Genomic DNA, 27342 nt, shown 5'->3' on the forward strand with positions numbered 1-27342 from the left:
ACTCAATGAAGGTGGTACCAACCTTGAATTCCAGATGGTGCATCCACAGAAGGGAAAGTGATGCTATCTACATCATAAATCTGAAGAGGGCCTGGGGAAGTTGTAGCTTGCACTATCTATCTATTACTCTAGCTATCCCTGCCTGTGGATGCCTTCATCATCTTCTCTGGGAACACTGGCCAGCAAGCCATGCTGTTATTTTCTGCTGCCACTAGGGCTACTCCAATTGCCTACTCCTTCATTTCTAGGACTTTAACCAACCAGATCCAGGCAGCCTTTAGGGAGCCTCCTCTTTTGGTGGCCACTGGTCCTAGAGCTGGCCACCAGCTCCTCATAAAGGCATCGTATGCCAACCTGCCTACCATGCTCTGTGTAACAGAAATTCTGTTCTGCACTATGTGGGCATTGCTACCCCAGGCAACAACAAAAGGGAGCTCACTCAATGAGTCTGATATGGTGGATCCTGACTTGGGAAGTTCTGTGCATGCACCGTCTTCTGTGGGCACCCATGGGAGGTCATGCCCAATCTCTACCTCTCCAGAGACCCTGAAGAGATGGAGAACAATAAGCAAGCCACTGCTGAGAAGTCTGGGCCATGGAGTCTGTGCCACTCATGGGATGAGTGGACTGTGCCCTGAGTTCATTGCTCCTCAGCCATTGATGACAGACTGGTCTGAAGGTGTGCAGGTGTTCTCTGTGCCTCTTCAAGAGATCTCTACTGAAGACTTGATGTGCCTAGATGTGCATGGGTAACCTACCAATGGCCATTCCTCAAAGAAAAGTAGCTGTCCCTCCACCAGCAGCTGTCACCTGCTAGTACCTCCTCAGCCCCTCCCCTATAGCCATATAATGTACTTTCCCTCATTCCTGATTTTCCCTCTATACTTACCATGTTTCCCATCAACTGTATGAATTCTTCTTTTTAAACTCACTGTCTTAGGGTTTCTATTCCCGTACAAACATTGTGACCAAGAAGCAGGTTGGGGAGGAAAGGGTTTATTCAGCTTACACTTCCACACTGCTGTTCATCACCAAAGGAAGTCAGGACTGGAACTCAAGCAGGTCAGGAAGCAGGAGCTGGTGCAGAGGCCATGGAAGGATGTTTCTTACTGGCTTGCTTCCTCTGGCTTGCTCAGTTTGCTTTCTTATAGAACTCAAGACTACCAGCCCAGTGATGGTACCACCCACAATGGACTGGGTCCTTCCACCTCGATCACTAATTGAGAAAATGCCTTACACCTGGGTCTCATGGAGGCATTTCCATAACTGAGGCTCCGTTCTCTGTGATAATTCCAGCTTGTGTCAAGTGACACACTAAACCAGCCAGTACACTCACCCAGTTCACTCACTGCTACCTGGATGTGTGGGTGTAGAGCCATCTACTGGAATGTGAGTTCTTTGTTTCCCAGGCCACGTCTTCTCTTTCAGTTGCCACTAGTTACCTAGATGTGGGATTCTAGAGCCTGCTTCCTTCCCATCCATGCTGAGCCCATGTCTTTTAATCATAAATTTATTTATTTAACTTCCAGATTCATATGTATATACTGAATCTGTTATTTTTAAAGTATTCTGTGTAGCTTTTTAAAAAAAATTTTTAGCCAGTCATTACTTACCAATGGGATGTTTCACTCATTTCTTAAATTTGTCACTGCACATATTAACATATGTCCATTTTGTATATATGTGTGGATATGTCTGTGTATGAATATGTTTGTGGATGTATGTGTATATATTGTGTTTATTGTGTTTGGGGAAGTGTCTGTATATGTATGAGTATACCCCCTGACCCCGTGTGTGTGTGTGTGTGTGTGTGTGTGTGTGTGTGTGTGTGTGCGCGCGCGCGCGCGCGTGTGTGCGTGTGTGTGTTGCCATTTCTTGAACCATCCATTCCAGCATTTAGGATTACTGATTTTTTAGTATTTTCCAGTCTTATTTAATGAAAATATGGCTCCATATAATGATTTTATTTTGTTTTATCTTTGAGATAGGGTCTAACTATGTAGACCAGGCTAGCCTTGAACTCAGAGATTTTCTTGTCTTTGCCTTGTGAGTGCTGGAACGTAATGGTGTGTGACACTACTCCAAGCTTAACCTTTTGCATGTAAGCATGTAATTTACAGTTTCTTTTCTATAGATTTTATGTCCACAGCCTTGATCTATTTTCTGCTGGATGATTTCTCTTTTACTGTTTTTTGTTTTTGTTTTTTTCCATAGCTGGGGACCGAACCCAGAGCCTTGTGCTCGCTAGGCAAGCGCTCTACCGCTGAGCTAAGTCCCCAACCAACTCTTTTACTGTTTTTTTTTTTTTTTTTTTTTTTTTTTTTTGGTTCTTTTTTTCGGAGCTGGGGACCAAACCCAGGGCCTTGCGCTTCCTAGGCAAGCGCTCTACCACTGAGCTAAATCCCCAACCCCTCTTTTACTGTTTTAAAGTGATGTCAATCCTTTATCTTTCGTTTAAAAAGGTTTCTTTTTATTGGATGAATGTGGTGCCTGTGTGCATATATGCGTACTGGGTGTGTGTCTGGTACCCATGTAGGTCAGAAGATCAGACCTAGATCACCTAGAATTGGAGTTGCAAATGGCCACGAGCTGCCATGTGGGTGCTGGGAATTGAACTCAGGACCTCTGGAAGAGTAGTCAATGCTCTTAACCACTGAGCCACATCTCCAGCTCCCCATCCACTATATTCTGATCATGATTTCTTCCCCCTCATCTTCTCCAAGATCTTCCCCACCAACATCACTCCACTCCTGTTTCCCTTTTGAAAACAAACAGCCACTCAAGCGGCAGGTCCCCTGTGGTCCAGATACCACCTGGACCTGAAGGGACCCGGTCAACAGTTCCCTGTACCTAAATCCCATGGGAGGGAGAGCTAAACCTTCAGAGGGGCAGACATGCCTGGGAGGCCAGAGGAGACTAGACTCTATTCACATTTCTGACTCCAGAGGAAAACACCTAACGCCATCTGTGACCCTGGTGCACGGGGGCCCTGGGAAAAAGGCAGCGTAGGCCCTTCTGATTGCCGCCTGCACGGAATGCTCAAAAGCAGCCCCCCAGGAGCAACTTCAGCCATGGGACCACATAGGAAAACACCTAACGCCATCTGGGACCGTGGTACAAGGGGGCCCCCTGGGAAAAGGCGGCACATACCCTCCTGGTTATCGCCCTCACGGAGAGCTCAAAAGCAGCCCCCCACGAGCAACTTCAGCTGCGGGACCACAGGTAAGACCAACTTTTCTGCTCCAAGAGACTGGCCTGGTGGACTCAGGACACACGCCCACAGGAACAGTTGAAGACCAGTAGACAGGAAAGACTACACACCTGAAAGCAGAGCACTCTGTCCCCATAAAAGGCTCAAAGAAAACAGGAAAACAGGTCTACAGCACTCCTGACACACAGGCCTATAGGACCGACTAGCCACTGTCAGAAATAGCAGAACAAGGTAACACCAGAGACAACCTGATGGCGAGAGGCAAGCACAGGAACCCAAGCAACAGAAACCAAGACTACATGGCATCATTGGAGTCCAATTCTCCCACCAAAGCAAACACTGAATATCCAAACACACCAGAAAACCAAGATGTAGATTTAAAATCACATTTGATCATGACGATGGAGGACTTCAAGAAAGACATAACTCCCTTAGAGAAATGCAGGAACACATAAATAAACAAGTAGAAGCCTATAGAGAGGAATTACAAAAATCCCTGAAAAAATTCCAGGGAAACACAGTCACACAGCTGAAGGAATTAAAAATGGAAATAGAAGCAATAAGAAAGCACAAAGGGAGACAACCCTGGATATAGAAAACCAAAGGAAGAGACAAGGAGCCATACATACAAGCATCACCAACAGAATACAAGAGATAGAAGAGAGACTCTCAGGAGCAGAAGATTCCATAGAAATCATCGACACAACTGTCAAAGATAATGTAAAACGGAAAAAGCTACTGGTCCATAATATACAGGAAATCCAGGACTCAATGAGAAGATCAAAACTAAGGATAATAGGTATAGAAGAAAGGGAAGACTCCCAGCTCAAAGGATCAGTAACTATCTTCTCTTCAACAAAATCATAGAAGAAAACTTTCCTAACCTAACGAAAGAGATGCCCATAAACATACAAGAAGCCTACAGAACTCCAAATAGATTGGACCAGAAAATTATCCTCCCGTCACATAATAGTCAAAACACCAAATGCACAATACAAAGAAAGAATATGAAAAGCAGTAAGGGAAAAAGGTCAAGTAACATATAAAGGCAGACCTATCAGAATCACACCAGACTTCTCACCAGAGACTATGAAAGCCAGAAGATCCTGGACAGATGTCATACAGACCCTAAGAGAACACAAATGCCAGCCCAGGTTACTGTATCCTGCAAAACTCTCAATTAACATAGATGGAGAAACCAAGATATTCCATGACAAAACCAAATTTACACAATATCTTTCTACAAATCCAGCACTACAAAGGACAATGAATGGTAAAGCCCAATATAAGGAGGCAAGCTACACCCTAGAAAAAGCAAGAAACTAATCGTCTTGGCAACAAAACAAAGAGAAGAAAAGCACACAAGCATACTCATCCAAATACGAATATAACAGGAAGCAATAATCACTATTCCTTACTATCTCTCAACATCAATGGACTCAACTCCCCAATAAAAAGACATAGATTGACAAACTGGATACGCAATGAGGACCCTGCATTCTGCTGCCTACAGGAAACACACCTCAGAGACAAAGACAGACACTACCTCAGAGTGAAAGGCTGGAAAACAACTTTCCAAGCAAATGGTCTGAAGAAGCAAGCTAATGACTGAGTAGCCATTGTAATATCGAATAAAATCGATTTTCAACTAAAAGTCATCAAAAAAGATAAGGAAGGACACTTCATATTCATCAAAGGAAAAATCCACCAAGATGAATTCTCAATCCTAAATATCTATGCTCCAAATACAAGGGCACCTACATACATAAAAGAAACCTTACTAAAGCTCAAAGCAGACATTGCACCTCACACAGCAAAAGTAGGAGATTTCAACACCCCATTCTCATCAATGGACAGATCATGGAAACAGAAATTAAACAGAGACATAGACAGACTAAGAGAAGTCATGAACCAAATGGACTTAACAGATATTTATAGAACATTCTATCCTAAAACAAACGGATACACCTTCTCACCACTTCATGGTACTTTCTCCAAAATTGACCATATAATTGGTCATAAAACAGGCCTCAACAGATACAGAAAGATAGAAATAATCCCATGGGGCCTATCAGACCACCACAGGCTAAAGCTGGTCTTCAATAAAAATAGGGGAAGAACGCCCACATATACATGGAAGTTGAACAATGCTCTACTCAATGATAACCTGGTCAAGGAAGAAAGAAAGAAAGAATTTAAAGACTTCTTAGAATTTAATGAAAATGAAGGTACAACATACCCAAACTTATGGGGCACAATGAAAGCTGTGCTAAGAGGAAAACTCAGGAGCTCTGAGTGCCTGCAGAAAGAAACAGGAGAGAGCATATATCAGCAGCTTGACAGCACACCTAAAAGCTCTAGAACAAAAAAAAGCAAATACACCCAGGAGGAATAGAAGGCAGGAAATAATCAAACTCAGAGTTGAAATCAACCAAGTAGAAACAAAAAGGACCATAGAAAGAATCAACAGAACCAAAAGTTGGTTCTTTGAGAAAGTCAACAAGATAGATAAACCCTTAGCCAAGACTAACGAGAGGACACAGAGAGTGTGTCCAAATTAACAAAATCAGAAATGAAAAGGGAGACATAACTACAGAATCAGAGGAAATTCAAAAAAATCATCAGATCCTACTACAAAAGCCTATATTCAACAAAACTTGAAAATCTACAGGAAATGGACAATTTCCTACACAGACACCAGGTACCGAAGTTAAATCAGGAACAGATAAACCAGTTAAACAACCCCATAACTCCTAACGAAATAGAAGCAGTCATTAAAGGTCTCAAAACCAAAAAGAGCCCAGGTCCAGACGGGTTCAGTGCAGAATTCTATCAGACCTTCATAGAAGACCTCATACCAATACTATCCAAACTATTCCACAAAATTGAAACAGGTAGAGCGCTACCGAATTCCTTCTATGAAGCCACAATTACTCTTATGCCTAAACCACACAAAGACCCAACAAAGAAAGAGAACTTCAGACCAATTTCCCTTATGAATATTGACGCAAAAATACTCAATAAAATTCTGGCAAACCGAATTCAAGAGCCCATCAAAACAATCATCAACCATGATCAAGTAGGCTTCATCCCAGGCATGCAGGGATGGTTTAATATATGGAAAACCACCAACGTGATCCATATTATAAACAAACCGAAAGAACAAAACCACATGATCATTTCATGAGATGCTGAGAAAGCATTTGACAAAATTCAACATCCCTTCATGATAAAAGTCCTGGAAAGAATAGGAATTCAAGGCCCATACCTAAACATAGTAAAAGCCAGCAAACCAGTTGCTAACATTAAACTAAATGGAGAGAAACTTGAAGCAATTCCACTAAAATCAGGGACTAGACAAGGTTGCCCACTCTCTCCCTACTTATTCAATATAGTTGTTGAAGTTCTAGCGAGAGCAATCAGACAACAAAAGGAGATCAAAGGGATACGGGTTGGAAAAGAAGAAGTCAAAATATCACTATTGGCAGATGATATGATAGTATATTTAAGTGATCCCAAAAGTTCCACTAGAGAACTGCTAAACCTGATAAACACCTTCAGCAAAGTGGCTGGGTATAAAATTAACTCAAATAAATCAGTAGCCTTCCTCTACCCAAAAGATAAACAAGCCGAGAAAGAAATTAGGGAAACGACACCCTTCATAATAGTCCCAAATAATATAAAATACCTCGGTGTGACTTTAACCAAGCAAGTGAAAGATCTGTATGAGAAGAACTTCAAGCCTCTGAAGAAGAAATTGAAGAAGACTTCAGAAGATGGAAAGATCTTCCATGCTCATGGATTGGCAGGATTAATATAGTAAAAATGGCTATTTTACCAAAAGCGATCTACAGATTCAATGCAATCCCCATCAAAATACCAATCCAATTCTTCATAGAGTTAGACAGAACAATTTGCAAATTCATCTGGAATAACAAAAAACCCAGGATAGCTAAAATATCCTCAACAATAAAAGGACTTCTGGGGGAATCAGTATACCAGAACTCAAGCAGTATTACAGAGCAATAGTGATAAAAACTGCATGGTATTATTGGTACAGAGATAGACAGATAGACCAGTGGAATAGAATTGAAGACCCAGAAATGAACCCACCCACCTATGGTCACTTGATTTTTGACAAAGGAGCCAAAACCATCCAATGGAAAAAAGATAGCATTTTCAGCAAATGGTGCTGGTTCAACTGTAGGTCAACATGTAGAAGAATGCAGATCGATCCATGTTTATCACCCTGTACAAAGCTTAAGTCCAAGTGGATCAAGGACCTCCACATCAAACTAGATGCACTCAAACTAATAGAAGAAAAAGTGGGGAAGAATCTTGAACACATGGGCACTGGAGAAAATTTCCTGAACAAAACACCAATGGCTTATGCTCTAAGATCAAGAATCGACAGATGGGATTTCATAAAACTGCAAAGGTTCTTTCTGTAAGGCAAAGGACACTGTTGTTAGGACAAAACGGCAACCAACAGATTGGGGAAAGATCTTTACCAATCCTACAACTGATAGAGGGCTTATATCCAAAATATACAAAGAACTCAAGAAGTTAGACTACAGGGAGACAAATAACCCTATTAAAAAATGGGGTTCAGAGCTAAACAAAGAATTCACAGGTGAGGAATGTCGAATGGCTGAGAAACACCTAAAGAAATGTTCAACATCTTTAGTCATAAGGGAAACCAAAACAACCCTGAGATTTCACCTCACACCAGTGAGAATGGCTAAGATCAAAAACTCAGGTGACAGCAAATGCTGGCAAGGATGTGGAGAAAGAGGAACACTCCTCCATTGTTGGTGGGATTGCAGACTGGTACAACCATTCTGGAAATCAGTCTGGAGGTTCCTCAGAAAAATTGGACATTGAACTACCTGAGGACCCAGCTATACCTCTCTTGGGCATATGCCCAAAAGATGCCCCAACACATAACAAAGACACATGCTCCACTATGTTCATAGCAGCCTTATTTATAATAGCCAGAAGCTGGAAAGAACCCAGATGCCGTTCAACAGCGGAAGGGATACAGAAAATGTGGTACATCTACACAGTGGAATATTACTCAGCTATCAAAAACAATGACTATGAAATACATAGGCAAATGGATGGAACTAGAAGATATTATCCTGAGTGAGGTAACCCAATCACAGAAAAACACACATGGTATGCACTCATTGATAAGTGGCTATTAGCCCAAATGCTTGAATTACCCTAGATGCACAGAACACATGAAACTCAAGACAGATGATCAAAATGCAAATGCTTCACTCCTTCTTTAAAAGGGGAACAAGAATACCCTAGGCAGGGAATAGGGAGGCAAAGATTAAAACAGAGGCAGAAGGAACACCCATTCAGAGCCTGCCCCACATGTGGCCCATACATATATAGCCATCCAATTAGATAAGATGGATGAAGCAAAGAAGTGCAGGCCGACAGGAGCCGGATGTAGATCTCTCCTGAGAGACACAGCCAGAATACAGCAAATACATAGGCGAATGCCATCATTAAACCACTGAACTGAGAACGGGACCCCCATTGAAGGAATCTTAGAAAGGACTGGAAGAACTTGAAGGGGCTTGAGACTCCATATGAACAACAATGCCAAACAACCAGAGCTTCCAGGGACTAAGCCACTCCCCAAAGACTATACATGGACTGACCCTGGGCTCCAACCTCATAGGTAGCAATGAATAGCCTAGTAAGGGCACCAGGGGAAGGGGAAGCCCTTGGTCCTGCCAAGACTGAACCCCCAGTGAACGTGTTTTTTGGGGGTTGGGTGGTATTGGGGGGGTGGATGGGGAGGGGAACATCCACAGAAGAGGGGAGGGGAAGGGGTTAAGGGGATGTTGGCTGGGAAACCGGGAAAGGGAATAACAATCGAAACGTAAATAAGAAATACTCAAGTTAATAAAGATGAAAAAAAAAGCCAAAACAAAACAAAATTTTAAATAAAAAGAAATAGCACAAGAAACACAAATACATACAAATACCATAAAAACACAAAAATAAGAAACTGTAATATATGAGCAAAAGACCAGACTAAAAGACTAAACGGAAAGAAAAAAGAATAAAAGAAGAAAGGCAAACTTTAAAGAAGAAAGATGGACCACCTTTTAAGCTTGTAAGTTAAATATTTAACAAAAGGTACCATGAAGGTGGATGTAGTGGTGAACATGTGCAGTCAACACTAGAGAAGCACAGGCAAGAGAACTCAGGCACCTTTACAGCTAGCTTGGTCTACACATGATGTTCCAGACCGGGCAAAGCTGTACAGTAAGATTATTAACATTACTAGTATTAAGTATTACAACTAGTAGATTAACTAGCTCTGTGATAATTAAGCCACCTAATCATGCTGGCTGTTGCAGATAATCTCAAATACAGTAGAGGGCAGTGTGGCGAAGCTCGTTTCTGTGAAGACACAGCAGGCTTGTCTACTATATCCATATTGTTGCTTTTTAAAAAAGTTTGAGCTGGCAGATGACTTGGTGATTCTGGTGTCTGCTGAGCAAGCATAACCTGAGCAAGGGCCTGAGATGGGTCTCTAACATCCGTATGAAAGCTAAGCACAGCACTGAGGCTATAGACAGGTGGCCAGCCTGTGTAGCCAAAATGTTGAGATTCAAGTTTAGTGAGAGACACCAGCTCAAAACAAAGAAAAAAGGCCAGAGGCCATGAATTTGAGAGTACATGGGGCTTGGGGAAAAATGAGAAAGGGGAAATGATGTAATTGTATTTTAATTTTTTTAAAAAAAGGAAAGAACGATGCCTGAGTGTGTCCTCTGCATGGACATGGGTAGGCAAACATGCACAAACGAGAGCTGAGAGCCAGACAAATCCGAACAGAACCTAGCGATTTGTTTGCAGAGTTTATTTTTAAGTGAAAGATTAAGTAAAGTGGCATTAGTGTTCTTTATTCCTTTTTATTTGTGAGAGCCAGAGGTGTCAGCTCCTGTGGAACTGGAGTTAGAGGGGGTTATGAGCCACTGAACACGGCAGCTGGGAACTGAACTCACGTACTTCACCAGAGCATCCGAGTCATGCCACTATTGCTCCAGTGGTCCCAGCTCGCCTGGCAGATTGGTATTGTAGCTTGTCAAGTTCCCAGCTGTATAGGACTGTTACCTCCAGCAGCCTGAGTGGACTGAGAAAAGCAGCAAAGAAGCTGCCTGGGGCCAACTTGAGCACTTGTTCTACAGCCAATGTGTGTGATGTCTTCAGCCATAGGGTCTCATTTGTCATCTAGCTCTGAGGGGCAACTGAGAGCAGTGTCACTATCTTGTCCTGGTGGTCTCCAGCCCCTCCTGTACCCCAACCAACAGCTCACCTACCACCTCTGGGGAATTCTGTTTAGAACATGGGACTTTGGAACCCAGACATACTTATTTTCTTTTAAAGATAGGGTCTGGCTATGTATGAGTTCTAGTGGCCTAGAATTCATAAAGCTCTACCTGCTTCTGCATGCTTTGTGAAAGGCTTATGCCAATACACTGGGCCCAAGACACTGTTAGTCTTTCTCTGTTTAACAGAAATATTAATTTTTAAAAAGGTAATTCAGTGTTATGTGAACAGCAAGGCTTTTTAAAACTTCTTGGAATGATATACTGAAGGAACTTTTGGAAAATAAATTTTACACATTTAAAAGCAATGTAAAACTGTTGTACACGATGTAATGGGAGTATCTGCTGAATCAAAGTGTAATGATACAAGTCTCTGATTTTTTTTTCTTTGCATTGGTTCTAATTAAATCAGTGCTTCTCATTATTAGTGGTGTGCCAGTCACATGTGAAACATTTTCAAGGTAGGGGGTTAAGGAATCTGATCTCAAAGTGCCATTCTGGTGCTGGTATTGGTAAAAATCTTGCTGTTATTTGTAATAATGTGTGGGTTCCAGAATGTAGTAGGCCAGAGGATATATCACCCAGTCTTTTCGAAGTTGTTTTTGAATGGTGTGGTATCTATTCTTTAGTTGGAGACAGAAATCCTTGTTTAAAACTCACTGAGCAAGTTTGTGTATAGTTATTGTTTTAAATGAGGAGGCATTTGGAAATCAGTAGTAAGGTATAAGATCTTAGAAGCTATTTAAAGATATAAATACTAATGCTGTTTAAGTTCATAGAAGCATGTGGTAATTACAAGCAAATATGGAAATATATACTACTGTACTATTTAATATTAATTATTACTTTTTTAGTATAAAAATTGGGCCTTTTTTTTCCTTTTTGGTTTTAAGAGACAGGGTTTCTTAGTGTAGCCTTGGCTGTCTTAGAACTTGCTCTGTAGACCAGGCTAGCCTTGAACTCACAGAGATCTGCCTGCCTCTGCCTCCTGAGTGCTGGAATTAAAGGCATGTGCTAAATGAGTTTACCCCATTGTAATTGGACTGCCTTCCTTTCTCCTTCCCCACTGAGTTCTAATAAACCAGTGAGGGGATGAGTCTACATTTGTGGTCTCTTATGATTTACTTCTTTTATATTTTTGTTAAAGTTGATGGTTCCTTTTTGTTTAGCCTTCTGTTTCTGATTGAATAACTGATACACAGTTGGTGGTTGTTTATGTTGTTTCTAGCTGACTACCTGGCTCAAGCGTTTGACTCCCTTTGTTTGGACTTGAAGACAGATGAAGGAAAAACCTTATTTTTGGAGTACCAAGCCGTTCCGGTAATCCTGAGACACCTGAGAATATCCAGTAAAGGGCTCTTGTCCAACGTCATCGACAGCCTGCTTCAGATGACAGTAGAGTCAAGTGAGTTTCCATCTTTGTGTCTGTGAGAAATGACACTAGGGTGTCCTTCTGATCACAACATGTTAGCCCCATACTCCCGGTACCGCTGCACAGTGATGTAAATGGTGACTGCTTTCAAAGTTATTATTTAGACCAGCGCACAGAATGATGATACGTATGTGTAGCTGGTTCCCTTCTTCCTCCTCTTAGTCCTCCTCTGTCCCTTCTGTTTCCCACATCCCCTGCAATGTCTTCCTCCCCTCTCATGATTCCCCTTCTACTTCAGTATCCTGCAGAAACAAACCTATAGACAGAGCTCTATACCCATTCTATAATCTACAGGTCAGCTCCTTGTATGAGAAGTAATGGGATCTTTGTCTATTTCATTTATCACAATTTTGTTTGCATCTTTTCTGGAAATGTCATGATCTTGTTTTTCTTTATGCTGCATAAAATCCCCTTGAGTATGTGTATGTGCCACACTTTCTTCATTAACTCCCTTGCTGATGGACACAGAAGGATTCATCCATTTCCCAGTTGTTGGGAATCATGGATGCACAAAGCTCTGTGCTGGGCTGACTTAGTGTAGATGGGTGATAGAGTGGGTCTGTATTTAGTTTTGGAGGATATACTGTATATCAGTGGCTGTACAACAGCTTCTCAGTATTTTCAAATTTCAAATTTCAAATCTCTTTGAGATTCAGGGACAATAAATCAGTATCTCAGGAATTCTCAAAATTTCAAAATTATGATGACTTCGTACATCTTTCCTACTTCATTCTGTGTTAACTGGATAGCTAAAATTCATATTTAAAAATAAAATACACTAAATTGAGCAGTATTTACAAAGAACTAATCTTATAGGAATATTTAAACAGTGGAAATTATAATTTTAAATTTATATCTCCCAGTCAGGTAGCAGCCCCTCTTGGAATCACAAAGTGGCTAAGGTCCATGAAGTATGTACTTTGCACTGAAAATGTGTTATGCCTTGAGAGACTATTCAAAGGTCTTAATTGCATATAATACACACACACACACACACACACACACACACACACACACACACACACACACATGCACACACAAGTTTTGCAATTTTGTTTTTCTTTAGAGCTAAATAGTGGTTCTTCCTTTTATGTATGTTTAGATTTTTATTACTCATTCACCTTTTGAAGAGCACCTAAGTTGCTTGCGTTTCCCTGCTGTATTGAATATAGCAGCACTGGACATGGGGTGCAGACCTCCCTACTATAGCATCAGGAGTTCTGTGCATATGCCCAGGAGGACAATAGCTGTAGCATATGGTGGGTCTGTTTTCTGAGGACCCACCAAGCTGATTTCCATCATTATTGTATGGCCTCCCACCAGCAGTGGGAACAACAGAAGAACAGTTCTCTCTCTGCATCCTCTAACGTTTGTCAGATTTCTTGATGGCAGCTACTCTGACTGGGCTGAGGCATTATCGCAAAGCATTTCCCTGATGTCTAGGGATATTGAACATTTTAAAATCGTTATTGGTCATTCGTCTTTCTGCCTGCCTGCCTGCCTGCCTGCCTGCCTGCCTGCCTGCCTGCCTGCCTGCCTGCCTGCCTGCCTTCCTTCCTTCCTTCCTTCCTTCCTTCCTTCCTTCCTTCCTTCCTTCCTTCCTTCCTTCCTTCCTTCCTTTCTTCCCCATTTGCTAATTTGCAATTTTATTTCCTAGGCATCTACTTTCTGCAGTTCTTTGTAAATTCTGGTTATCTGCCCCATATCTGAAATGTAGCTGGAAAGGTTTTCTCCCATTTTCTGGATGTCTGTGAACTCTGCTGATAGCTTCCTGTGCTGTGCAGAAGATTATTTTCATGTAGATTTTTGTCTGTTGATTTTGAGGACTAGTTTTTGTGCTATTGAAGTTCTGTCCAGAAAGTTCTTGCCCACCTTAGTGTCTTGAACAGAATTTTCTGTGTTTTCATCTAGACGTTCAGTGTTTATTTTCCTTTTCTTACTTTTACTAGTACAGTGTGTTTTGTTCTTGATCATGCGTATTCCCTTCCCCAACTCATCTCAGATCCTGTTCACTCATTTGTTCTCCTTCCACCCAGACCAGTTGGTGCTGCCCAGCTGTTCTTGCATGTGTGCTCCTCCCCTGGAGCTTGTTTGGCTTTACCAGGGCTTACACTCTTAGAGGAGACTGACTTGCCCTCTCAGCAGTTAGCTAGCAGTTGCTAATTGCTCCATGGTTAGGGTGGGATTTTATGCCTAACTCCCAGCTTCATGCTATGATTTGGTCTGGTGCAGTCTTGCACAGGTCTTGCACATACTGTCACAAATGCCCTGTTGTGTCCCGAGGACGCTGCTGCCTTGTGTCATCCACTGCCTCTGGCACTTGCACTATTGCCTTTTCTTCCTCAGTGATCCTGAGCCTCGAGAGGATATATGCAGTGTAAGTGTTCCATTTAGAGCTGAGCATTCTACAGTCGTTTAATTTTCTGTACCTTGGCCAGTTGTGGGTCTCTGTGTTAAAAAAAAAAAATCTAGTACAAATAAAAGTTTGTGGTAAGCCAGTCAGTGGTGGTGCACGCCTTTAATCCCAGCACTAAGGAGGCAAAGGCAGGCCTGGTCTACAAAATGAGTTCCAGGACAGCCAGGGCTGCACAAAGAAACCCTGCTTTGAAAAACAACAACAGCAAAAGTGTATGGTAAATCACTAGGAGTCAGTTGAACACTATGTCTATTCAGCAAATAATAATAGTAGGTAGTGTTCCCTATGGCCTAAGTCCTATTTAGCCATAGGTTCTGACACTGATAATACGACAGGTATGGGTTTCATTTTGTGGAAAACCAATCAGAAGGTGGTTGGTAAAGCATGATAGAAGTATGGATGGCACAGCGACCAGAATGCCCATCCTAGCATGGGTAAGGATCACAGTACACAAACTGCAAGCAGCTCCAGGAAGAGCAATGTTAGTGCTTGTATATCTGTTAGGGAGGGACCTTGGGGGTCACGTGTGCTTGTGAGGTCCTCTTGAGGGAGGTGGCTCCTGAGCCTCTCTCCTTCCCAAAGGGAATGTTTCTGTTTAGAGGAAGTAGCTGCATAGCACTAGTTCTCCATAGCTCGCTTACACTCCTTTCTTTTTCCACCGGCCGATTTCTGATGCCCTGGCTTTCCTTATGGCTTTACATTTTGTTACTTCAATAGTTTATTTTAATCAATACTGTCTCAAGATAGTAACATACAAGCCTTCCAAGTTTCTACATATAAAAAGCAAGAGGAATGCAGAGCTATAATGGGAAATAACTTACTTGTGTTAATTTAAAAAAGCCTTTGCAGAGGCTTTTTACTAAAGAAATGGTTTTAAAGGGTATGATTTGACACTGAGTGATTTTTGTTGTTAGTGTTGTTTTTCAGCCTCCCCTAACTACCCAGTACCAGTAACTTATGCTTCCAAAGTATTTTCATATATTATCTTGTAATAAACACAATGAATGAATAGGACTTCTTACCTTTGCATGCATCTCTATTGCATGGTTCTTAAACACACAGTTTCATTTTTTAAAAAAAATTTACTTTTATTTTATGTGCATTTGACCGTATATAAGTCAATGTGAGACTGTCAGATCTTGGAGTTACAGACAGCTGTGAAGATTCCAGGTGAGTGCTGGGAATTGAACTCAGGTTCTTTGGAGGAGCATTCAGTGCTCTTAAATGCTGAGCTGTCACTCCAGCCCCAAGATATAGTTCCTAAATAAAAGGATATGTGTATTTAAGGCGTTTGGTAACAAATTTGGGAAATCTCTATTATTTTATTCTTTTGTTTGTTTTGTTTTTGTTTTTTCAAGACAGGGTTTCTCTGTGTAGCTCTGGCTATCTTGGAACTCACTCTGTAGACAAGGCTGGCCTTGAACTTGGAGATCTGCCTGCCCCTGCCTCCTAAATGCTGGGATTAAAGGTACTTGCCACCACCACCCATCTTATTATTTTATTCTTACTGAGATTGAATATGTTTTGTTCTCTTATAGTTGGGTTAGTTATGCTCATTAAAAATAATAGGTTCTAATTGATTTATAACAACTCAGTAATGTCTTCAGTCTTAAGGCACATAGCAAGCAAAGTCATCTCATTTCCTCTTTTAAGTTTGTAATTTCTCTTGATTATTTTAGTTTTTATTTTGATTTTAATTTTACAGATAAATTCATTTTTATGTTAACTCTCAAGTTTTTGTTTATTCTGTTTTGAGGTTATTATATCATTACATTGTGCCCCATTCCCTTTGTTCCTTCAAACCCTCCCATATGCCTTTCCGTGCTCTCGTCTCAAACCTGATGCCCCTTTTCTCACCAGTTGTTGTTAAATTGTTGTTACAGCTCATGTTTAGGCGGTCACGTTGTTGAGACCTCACAGTTGCAGCTTCTCACATCCTAGGGAGTCTCACAGGAAACTCTTGATCCTCAAGTTTCTGCCTGCTCTTGGGCTCAGAATGTCCTTTCCTATCTCATACAGAGTTGTTACGGGTTTAAAGAAAACTACTTTACTACATCAACAGAATGGCTTATTTGCAGTCACCTGGACTGGGCTTCCAGTTAGAAGTTTGTTGAAGAAACATGTTCTCCTTTCCTTTCAAGCACGCTTTGTATTAGATAATAACCTGCTCCGTGTGACGCCCAACGAGAGTTTGTTTTTGCTTTTCAAATGATAATTTTGTCCCAAAGTTTAAGGATGAAAGCATGACAGTCCAAGGCAGTGTTGATGCATGACTCACATGAGTCTGATTTTGCTTTTATAATTTCCTTTTTGTATTCCTTTTCACACAGTAAAGCATGGTGACTTGTTTTGCAGAGTCCCTGCAGCCTTTCCTGGAAGCCTGTAGCAACTCTCTGTTTTTTCGTACTTGTTCTGTGCTGCTGCGAACCCCTAAACTTGATCTTCACATCCTAGAAAAGCTCAGCATTATCCTACAGAAGCTTTCCAAAATCAAGTAAGGAAGTCATTTTTGTAACATTCTTAATTGATAATTATATTGTGATCATTATTGGGGTTGCTTTTTCAGTCTCAATCTCAAGCCGGTTTTACTTATTACTTCATTCTAATGTGATCATGATTTCCAGTCTATAGATGTAAAAATTTAAGAATCAAAGACCACATATTTGGGGCTGGGCAGAGGCTCAGCAGGTAAGAGTAGGTACTTTATAAGCCCAAGAACCTGAGTTTAAACCCCAGGACTCACATAAAAGACTAAGTGTGGCTATGTGTACCTTTGAGCCCAGCACTGTGAGATAGATAGATAGGAGATAGAGACAGGAGGATCAGCAGGCCTTGGTGTGCAACAGCATAACTCCAGGTTCAGTGAGAGACCTTGTTCCAAGGGAACAAGTCAGAAAGTGGTAGATAGTAGTACACCAGACATCCTCCCTTGTCCTTTATGCATACACTCACCTGCACATGCCTGTACCAAACAACACACACACACACACACACACACACACACACACACACACACACACACACACACACTTTAGAGACACAGATTTAATAATGGACATTAGTCTTTGAATATATATTGTTGTTCCTCAGTTGATTCAGTTCATGAACTTTAAATATCAGACAGCATGCAAAACCAAGAAAACGGCTTTCTTAAGGTTGAGAGGGAGATTATTTGTATATTGGGGGTTGCTTTTTGTTTTTATGGTACTAGGAACCCAGGACTAACTGCATGGCTCTTCTAATAAGAACAAGGTTATTAATCAAGTGATAACATCAGAACAAATCACTGTATACTGATATTTTATATGAGTCAAATGAGAAAATCAAAGTGATAGTAAACGTGCATTGGTGCCTGTCTGTGTGTCTGAATGTGTGTGTGTGTGTGTGTGTGTGTGTGTGTGTGTGTGTGTATGTCTCTGTGTATCTGTGTCTGTGTATGTCTCTGAGTGTATGTCTCAGTGTCTGTGTGTTTGTATATCTGTGTGTGTATATCTGTGTGTCTGTTGTGTCTCTGTCTCTCTGTCTGTCTCTCTGTATGCGTGTATGTGGAAACTCAAGGTTGAGGAAGTGTCTTCCTCTTCTTTTTTGAGACCAGGTCTCTCTCTGAGCCTGGAGCTTGCTGATTGGCTAGGCTACATGACCAATGAGTCTGGGAAACCACCCGTCTCTACCTTCGTTAATGTGGAGCTATTTGATAATTTCTCTCTGAGATACATTCAGATAAGAAAATAAAATATGGTGGAGTTCTGTTTTACATTTAGGATAGTATTCTAATTAAAATGAAATTACTGAATGCCTTCTCTTTTTCTTCTTTCTTTTTCTGCTCCTCTTTTCTTCCTCTTCCTTTTCCTCCTCTTCTTTCTTTGTTCCTCCTTCTCCTATTCTGTTGTTTTGTAAGACAAAGTCTGTCTATGTACCCCTGACTACCCTAGAACTTGCTGTGTAGACCAGGCTGTCCTGGAACTCAATCTGCCTACCTCTGCCTCAGAGTGCTGGGATTAAAGGCGCTCAGAATGACACCAAGCTTGAATGTCTGTCAGAGAGAAAATGAAAAATAGTATATTTGCCATTTTAGATCCTTAAGGTAACTGTCAGTCTCTGTCTAACTGTGGGAAGCAGGGGTTCCTTGTTCCTAGCAGTTTTATTCTGTTAGTGAATTTGGATCAGTTTTTAGGATATAAACTATTTTCTTTTTTTGCCTTTAATGTTTTTCCACTCTGGGCTTAGCTCATAAAACCTAGTTTTCTTAGCTTCTTAATCCTGTAGTCAGCCATTTTCTCCGTTGTTTTAAAAAGCAAGTGCTATTTCCTCACATTTGCATAATTCTCTCAAGTTTATAAGTAATAAGTAATATGCCCATTCTTTTACAGGAGTAACAAGAAACTCTTTGAAGTTTTCACCATTCACCTAATGCTTCAGGAAATACAAAGGACAACACATCCAGAGCACGCCTTTCTCTGTATTAACCTCAATTCAACTCTGTTCAATCTGGGTTTGACAAAATGTAACTCCCTGGTCTCCAGTATAGGCCATTAGAGTGTGTGTGTGTGTGTGTGTGTGTGTGTGTGTGTGTGTGTGTGTGTGTGTGTTCTTTATTTGTAAAAGTGGAAAAATCACCAAAGTACAATTCCACAGAGTAAAATTATCACCAGCATCATTTATCATGAAAGATACCTAGAAAGATTTTTCAGCTTTGTAAAGGAGACCCAAAAGGTATGGATGTTTTAAATGTTTCAGTTGAAGGTAATACTAATGTACAAGGTGGCTTTTTCAGAATTCAAGGCATCAGGGTCAGCATGCAAGGCAACAGGGTTATATTTTATAAAAAAATTTAGGAAAAGTCTTTCTTGAAATTATGTGAATATTTGGAATATAATTTGTCCTTATGTGGAAATAAACTGTTATCATTTTTCCCTTAATATAGTAGAATCCCTTCTCTTGATAATATATTTTCTTAAAGATAGGGTTTTACGTAGCACTGGGTGTCCTGGGACAGACTGGGTGTGTCAATCACGCCTCCTACCTCTGCCCCCAAGTGCTGGAACCAACATGCCTGCCACCACACCATTTAAGTACTTACCTTGTATTTGTTCATTCTTTTTTTCTTTTACCTTTATTTGCATTGTGGTTGTTAGGCAGGTACTATGCTAAGCTATAACTCGAGCCCAAGAGTATATGTGGTTTATACAACATTGTTTTATGACACTGGATGCATACTTTATGAAATTGGGTTAAACTAGGAACATGATGTGTGTTCTCCATTCTTGTTCAGTACAGTACTAGAAGTCTCAGCCAGGTCATTAGGATAAGCTATAAGTAAAAAGAATACAAATAAGAAAAGAAGACAATAAAGTTTCCTAATTTATAGATTCTATGATTTTATGTAGAAGAGAACCTAAAGATTCCATCAGAAAACTCTTAGACTGATAAACACTTTCAGCAAAGTGGCAGGATACAAAATCAGCACACAAAAGCCATGGCTGTACTGAATGCCAATAACATTCTGAGGAAGAAATCAGGAATAGAATCTCACAATTGTCATGAAAAATATACACCTAACCAAGGAAATGAAAGACTATACTGAAGGAAAAAAATGGAGGAAGGCACAACAGAATGGAAAGACCTCCTCATGGATTAGAACGTTCATTGTTGTGACGATGACTGTCTTACTAGAGGCAATCTACAGATTCAATGTAATCCTCACCAAAATTCCAATGCCACTAATTATTGAATCATCATTATCAGTTATCATCATCGTCATCGTCTTAGAATTCTCCTGGAAGCTAAAAGTCCTCAGTCTAATCTGTCTGGGCGTAGAGCCTTTCCTCACCTCCTCTGTACGGCTCCCTGAGTTTTTCCCAGCGGTGTAGTTGTCCATGTGGTGGACTCCGTCACTGGTCCTCCACACGCTGGCCAGTGTGTGTTCCTGCATTAACTGCCTCCTATTGCAGTAAGAAGCATCTCTGATGAGGTCTGAGTGTAGCCTTATTTTCAAACGGCAGACTGGGAATTGAGGATAATGATGTGGTATAAACGGCAGACTGGGAATTGAGAATAATGATGTGGTATAAACTCTGTCCCCCAACAATTAGCTTAAAATTGTGATTAACTCAAAACCTTAAAATTAAGTAATGCTTATTTATAAAAGTATCTGAATCGGTGGGGCTGGAGAGATGGCTCTGTGGTTAAGAGCACACTGGTTACTCTTCCAGAGGACTTGGGTTCATTTCCCAGCACTTACATGTGGTTCATAGCACTCTATAATCGCAGTCCCAGGGCATCCACTGCCCTCTTCTGGCCTCTCCAGGCACCAGGCATGCGTGTGTGGTGCACAGGCATACATGCAGAGAAAACAATCAAACACATAAGTGTTTTTTAAAATCTGAAGAATTTCCAAGTTAGTTGAAACCCATTGCTATAACTTTTCCTGTCTAAAAATTGAAACATTAACAGAAGCCTGCTGTTAGGGAATCCAAAGCCTACTTAAAGATTTGTTTTTCTTACCTAATTCTGTTCAGACTGGTCAGTTCTAGTAGAAATGTAAACATCAAAGGAGTTAACTCATTTAAGACTTAAGAAGTAATACTTTATGTCTTAAGGTTTATAGTTGTTTACACAAAAGTCTAAAAGCACTGCTTGATAACTCCATAGGAGCTGGTTGAAAGGGGGCAGAACCAGAGGAATGCCTGTGGCTTCTCCTGCTGTTCGTCCTGTGAGATAAATATAGGATCACATGCAAGGGGCCCAGTGTGTACTGAGCCTTGTCAGGCATCTGACTTCTCATCTCTTCCAGACACCAGCACACACCAGAGCTGCATCCTTGTGATTTCCCACACATTAGATATAAGCAGCTGGGGCAGGAGAGCCAGCCAGTGTGGACCTGGATGTCCAGGAGCTGGGGCTGCAGACAGAGTAGTTGGGGCCATCTGTCAGTTGTCACCCTTGCCACAGATGCAAAGCCTCTGCAGAGCCATCAGTCTTGGTAAAGAGAGAGGATGCAAGCTGCCTGCTGCTAGTCTGCTTAGCTGTGCTTCAGTGTTATGTGGGCCTCTTCTGGACCCACTCTGCACCCTCCTCCGGTGGGATGCCAACCTGAACTTCCTACTGGCCTTGGCAAACCTCAAAGGACATTAGACCTTTAACTTTCCCTCTGTTTCCTCAGGCCCAAGCCCGCTGGGCTAGCCCTGCAAGAAATGGCCAAAGGAAGCAATAATTCAGACTGTGTCACTAGCAAGAGGATCTATTTAGCCTGCAGGGGCATCCCAAACCCCTGCAGCACTGTGACTAGAACGTAAGCGCACACAGCACATGATCTCAGTGGGGTTTTATAGTTAAGAGTAAGGAAAGGAAGGACAAGGTTTCACTCGGGATAGGATGGGGAAATAAGCTGTTTTTTCCTGGATAAGTTTGTGTTTTAACTACAGGAGGAAAGATATGTCTGCTTTTCGTTTCTTCAATCACTGGGGTTGGAACGAGCTGCTTTTGTTTTTCAACCCCTAGGAATTGTACAAATAGCTGACTTCCTGGAACTTGAACCCAGTTTAGAGCCTTGGTTTTAAGGAGAGGTGGAAATTTGCCTTTTTCCAGATCAGAGTCACTTCAGACCCAAGAATCTCAAAATAATAATCCCCCCTATCAGGGAGTAGTTACATCCAAAGAAATGGTGCCCCATATACACACGTGTTTCCCACCACAATGATAATGGACTAAACCTCTGAAACTGTGCACCAGCCCCAATAAAATGTTTGCCTTTATAAGAGTTGCCTTGGTCTTAGTGTATCTTCACAGCAATCAAACCCTAAGACATGTGTTCTGTGTATACATGTGTATCTCCCCCCTCCCCCCCCATGTGTGTGTGTGTGTGTGTGTGTGTGTGTGTGTGTGTGTGTGTGTGTGTGTGTCTGAGAGGAGCATTGACTTTATCTTGTCTAATGTGGTAGACTGGGTGATAGTGGTACCCACTTCAGGCAGAATCTCTGTATAGAGTTTAAACAAGAAAAAAAAAAGTAAGTATCTGGAGGAAGGGCGGGGGCCTGGGTAGGAGGGAGTGGGTGTGTGTGTGGGGTGGCTTGTCCGGAGTGAAACTTGTTGTTTCTATGTCTTTGGGTCCTAAACTAGTTTTGATTTGTTGGTGTAGAAGCAACATTATTTCTATTCGAGAGTGCTGGAGAGACAGAAGTTAACTGCTGTAAAGATTCTGAGGCCTGCCACCCAGTTCCAAGCCTATATAGAGGATTCCAAGAGTTGTTAGTAAGGGGATGAATCGGATAGCTTTTTTTTGCGTTTATTGGAGAAGAGGCCTGGATGGGGATTGGGTTATGTGGAGGGATGAGAGAAGTGCTAAGCAAGAGCAGGCCAGGGCATACAAATCCCTGCCTAGTTACCAGGCAGATAGAGGTATGTGTTTGAGCACCAGATCCAAGAGTCCTGTGCCGTATGAGAGACGTGGGTAAGGGTGAAACAGGTTCTTGGGTGCAGTTTACCTTTCCAGTTGTGACATAAGGAAAACAAGTGCCCTAGGGACAAGGTGGTGAAAGGCTGTAGCCTGACAGGCGAGATTAGTTAATTGCGGGCTTTTCCTGAATTAGGTGGAAGGTACTAGTGTCAAGGAAAAGCTGGTAAGGTGTGGAGGTGTTAAGTGCCAACAACTGGGAGTGGGATCCAATGTGAATGGGGAGGATTTGGGTTTTGGGAAAGACTTAACTAGCCCTGGGAAATTGGGTCTCTTCTCTTGCCCTCAGTGATATTGGGAACTTTTGGTAGATTCAAACAGACAGAAGGTTGGAAGAACAGTAAGACAGACATTTTCTGAAGAACCTTGTTTTATAGGGGAGTCTTATGTGTTCCTTTTGGGGAGAAATATAGTGAAGACAAGGTTGCCTTGACATGGCAGGAGGTAAGAAACAGGAGGGATGAAGGGAAGCAAGGCCTCTGGACACATAAGGGGGCCTGATAAATTAGGGTCACCTGGGCTTAGTAAGGTCCTTTAAAGCAGTCACTGTGGGGGAGGAGGATAGTTTTTTATTTATGCTGTAGAAATTTGGTTGATCATGATTCATTTTGTCAGGCCCCCTAGACCAGTCCGGAAATCTCCCTGTATGTTTCTGGACTCAAAACCAGATACTCCTTTTAGTTTGTTTGGTATATGATATATATATAAGGGACAAAAAAACCCCACAGAAATGGCTCCTTGGTTTGGGGGAGGATTTATTGAGAGAGAGGGGGGGGGGCAGGCAGGCAGGCAGACAGACAGACAGACAGACAGACAGACAGACAATATATGAGTATACAGGGATCTGGAACAGCCCAGTCTTGGGGTTAGCACAGTGCTGGAGTAATGGGTGAGAGGAGCAGGGCCAGGAGGCTAGCATGGACTATATTTGAGGTATATAATGAGTACTGTGAATAGGGACCATAAGAGCCTGGAGACCAGCATGGGCTTTGAAACCCTGCTGTACTCTAGTTTAAGTTGGGCCTAAAGTCAACTTTGAACCAAATCAGTGGGCCTGTCCTTTTTGGGGAGTAGTGTGGGGTAACCTTTGGACCTGACATGTATATATTTAGGAGATGTCAGTATTAGGAGTGAGATGAAAACCCAGAGGAAGTAAGCAAGCAGAAAGAGGTATGGGAAATGCGTGGCCTGCTGTCTGGGAGAGGTGAAATGAGACAAAGGAATGGTGTTTCTTTAAACATGTTGAGCAGGGTGGTGGTGGCACACACCTTAATCCCAGGGGAGGGGGATCTTTGAGTCTGAGGTCAGTCTGGACTCTAAGGTGAATTCCAGGACACCCAGGGCTACAACCAAGAAATCCTTCCTTCAAACAAACAAACAAACAAACAGTAAACAAAAGTCAGAGAGTTTCATTTAGGTAGTTTGGGAAAGTATGAGTCTGAAGATGTAGGTGCTCTGGGAGGGGAGTAAGGTGTCTCAGGTGTCCCAGCACTTTTGAGCAAAGTAAGGGTAAACAGAGAAAAAACAGGTTCCTAGCAGCAGGTAACAGCCTTCTCGATGGAGGGCAGCTAAGGGGATATTTTTAGTCGCATCTGTTTTCTGGGAATTGCTTTGGCTAACATCATAGAAAGCTTCACATTATTGTTACTATTAGAGTGTCTGAGAGTCCAGCATTGTGACCCCATCTCCATATGTCAACCACTGAATTTATGTTGTCTGTAGGCCCATTAGCCACTAGATTTATTTGACCCTTTAGGGTATAGTGAGAAGGGAGGGGGCGTGAAAGAGTGAATAAAAGGAAATGAAGAGTCAGTGTGACAAACTCTACTTGATCAGGGGTGAAAGGAGAGGAAACTGCCTTATAACTAAAGGATGTCAGTGGCATCCAGAAGTTTGTCAGATGTTATGACTAGCCATGGTATAAGCCAGAGATCCTGTGGTATTGGATCAAAAGCAATTGTGGGAGAATGAGACTACCAAAGAAGTTTCCTCTGGACTGGAGAAAGCCTAGAGATTCAGAGAGAAGTTGGGTCTGTAGAATATAGTATACAGGGGTAGGAGCATCTTGAGTTTAGACATCCTTGGAGTTTCACTGCTGTGGAGGTAGTGAGAATGACTAGGAACTCTTTGGTTCTTTTTTTCGGAGCTGGGGACCGAACCCAGGGCCTTGCGCTTCCTAGGCAAGCGCTCTACCACTGAGCTAAATCCCCAAGCCCCCTTGGCTAGGAACTCTTAATATATAATTCATGTGTTCTACTTTGCCAGAGGATTCGGAGATGGCAGGGGATATGTAGGTTCTTTTTGATGTTAAAGAACATGATTAGAAATTGTGAGATTTAGGAAGTAGTCTGATTGTAGAGAAGAAGAAAGTCCAAGACTTGCTATTATGTCTGTGATGAGGACTTGGACAACTGTGGTTTTCTGTAATAGTCTCCGACTGTTTTTTGATGAAGGGTGAAGACTACACTTCTCTGTGGATATAAGAGCAAATGTTTATAGATTGTCATTAAGGAGTATGCTGGCTTAAATTATTGGTTGTAAATTCTCCTCCAATAGCCATGATTTCAACTAGCACTGAGTAGTTGGCTAGGTTCCCAGTCCCAGGCATGGTCTTTCTCTTGTTGAGTGGATCCTAAGTCCAATTAGAGGACTGTTGGTTACTGCCAAGGTATGCGTGCCACTACTGCACCTTTAAGGTTATTGTTTTATGCTGGGTGTTGATATAGTTCCTGGGTCATAACTGGGTAGGACTGTTGGCTGCCTCCCTCCTTTGGAAACTTGCATGGCACCTGCTGATACCATAAAAGCTAGTCCTTAGGGATGAGGCTTTCAGGTCAGGGGTCTCTGGGCCCTGTTTATGAAGGGCATGGTGTCTTCAGCACTTAGGATTTACCTTCTACCTCTGTGGTTGGGGTGTGTAACCAAGAGCAACAGCAAGAGACTGGGTGTTTGGGGAATTTCTTGGAAAGCCCTGGCCAGCAACTCAAAAGAAGGCTCCTATGTCTGGTATGGAAGGTTTTTTGTTTAGCCGGTCTTTGACCCTTGGAGGGAACATCAACAACCCAGATGAGAAAAAATAATCATTAAATTTGAATGTGTGTGTTTATAAATAGTCACATACTCCTTTCTGAGTTTCTGGTCTGCAGTATTGTTAGTGCAGACTTCTTTTTTTTCAGATTTATTCATTTATTATATATAAGTACACTGTAGCTGTCTTCAGATATACCAGAAGAGGGCATCGGATCTCTTTACAGATGGTTGTGAGCCACCATGTGGTTGCTGGGAATTGAACTCAGGACCTCTGGAAGAGTAGTCAGATGCTCTTAACCGCTGAGCCATCTCTCCAGCCCCTAGTGCAGACTTCTACAGGGGACAGAGGCTGGAAGGCTCTAAGGTACCATATTGTTCATAGGATTTACTCATAAATGCTTCCCTCCCAGGAAAAGTGGAAGGGAGATTTTTCTCTGATTAGACCATAGTGCTAGATTCCTGAAGATGCAATTGTGTAGGAACAAAAGACACAAAAGACACATCAAGGGACTTACATCATCATTTAAAAGTCACTCCAGGTTGGGGATTTGGCTCAGTGGTAGAGCGCTAGCCTAGGAAGCGCAAGGCCCTGGGTTCGGTCCCCAGCTCGGGGGGGGGGGGGGGGGGGGGCAAACCAAAAAAAAAGTCACTTCAGGAAGTGGTTCATTTGTTTTAAACAAGTAGGCTTTGGCTCTCCTTACATATGAAAAGAAAAGACCAAAACACTGTAGTGTGTCAAGCAGTTTTCTTTGTTTGGATGTGTTCTGTCTACCAACTTAATTAAAGCCAACTTTTACCTTCAGGAAGTCTAAACTGTCCAGGGCATTTGTGTGTGTGGCTATCTTGCTTTCCTATAGGAAGGGCTGACTTAGCACAGGCAGCCAGCACTGTCACCTGCAATGCTCACCCACACAGCAGAGCCCTGAGTTCTAAAATGGAAGTCATTTTGTGTGCTCGTTGGGCAGTGACAAAGTACACTCTGTACCAAAGCACATAAAACTTCCTGAAGAATTCTTGGATTGCAGCTGCAGTGGCCAGCCATCCTTACTCAGCCCATTAGGGCAAACTGCATTTCAGATGGCATTGCAGTCCTTTCGAGTCATAGCCCTGTGACTTCTGATAACAGGGAAAATAAGTTTTTGAGTCCTGCCAGTGAACTGGGCCTGCTGCAGAGAACCATTCTGGGAGTAGAGCAACGTTCCTCAAAGTCCAGACCTTCCAGCCTGAGTGCTGGAGCAAATTCAAGATCAGGTGACAATAGCATCAGCAGTAGAACCAGGTAAGAAACTGCCCGAAGTTCCATTAGCCATCTTTCCCAGGGCACGTCTCTCTGAGTCTAGCCTCACTGCTTATTTTCATGCCTGCCTCACATGGCCTGGGATCCTGGGGTTTTTCCAGTTGGAACCCTAGCAAGAGTGGAGGAGCAGCAATGCAGTGGGTTTCTTA

General features: G+C 42.1%; 1 protein-coding gene across 7 annotated transcripts in view; it reads left to right on the top strand.

Annotated features, from left to right (window-relative positions):
* Ccdc138 (coiled-coil domain containing 138) overlaps nt 1–19333 on the top strand; it is a 78199-nt gene extending 58866 nt beyond the window's left edge. For 6 of the 7 annotated variants that reach the window (XM_017601799.3, XM_574765.8, XM_039099228.2 and 3 more), the window contains 3 exons: nt 11795–11971; nt 16770–16908; nt 18785–19333. In XM_017601799.3, coding sequence (XP_017457288.1) covers nt 11795–11971; nt 16770–16908; nt 18785–18950 — 482 coding nt within the window. In that variant the 3' untranslated portion in view covers nt 18951–19333. Of the gene's footprint in view, nt 1–11794; nt 11972–16744; nt 16909–18784 lie in introns of all 7 variants that reach the window. The other variant, XR_005497585.2, reaches the window with a different exon arrangement.
* The last annotated feature ends 8009 nt before the right edge of the window (nt 19334–27342 follow it).

Source organism: Rattus norvegicus, chromosome 20, assembly GCF_036323735.1.
Source record: "Rattus norvegicus strain BN/NHsdMcwi chromosome 20, GRCr8, whole genome shotgun sequence".
In the NCBI taxonomy this organism is placed as follows: domain Eukaryota; kingdom Metazoa; phylum Chordata; class Mammalia; order Rodentia; family Muridae; genus Rattus; species Rattus norvegicus.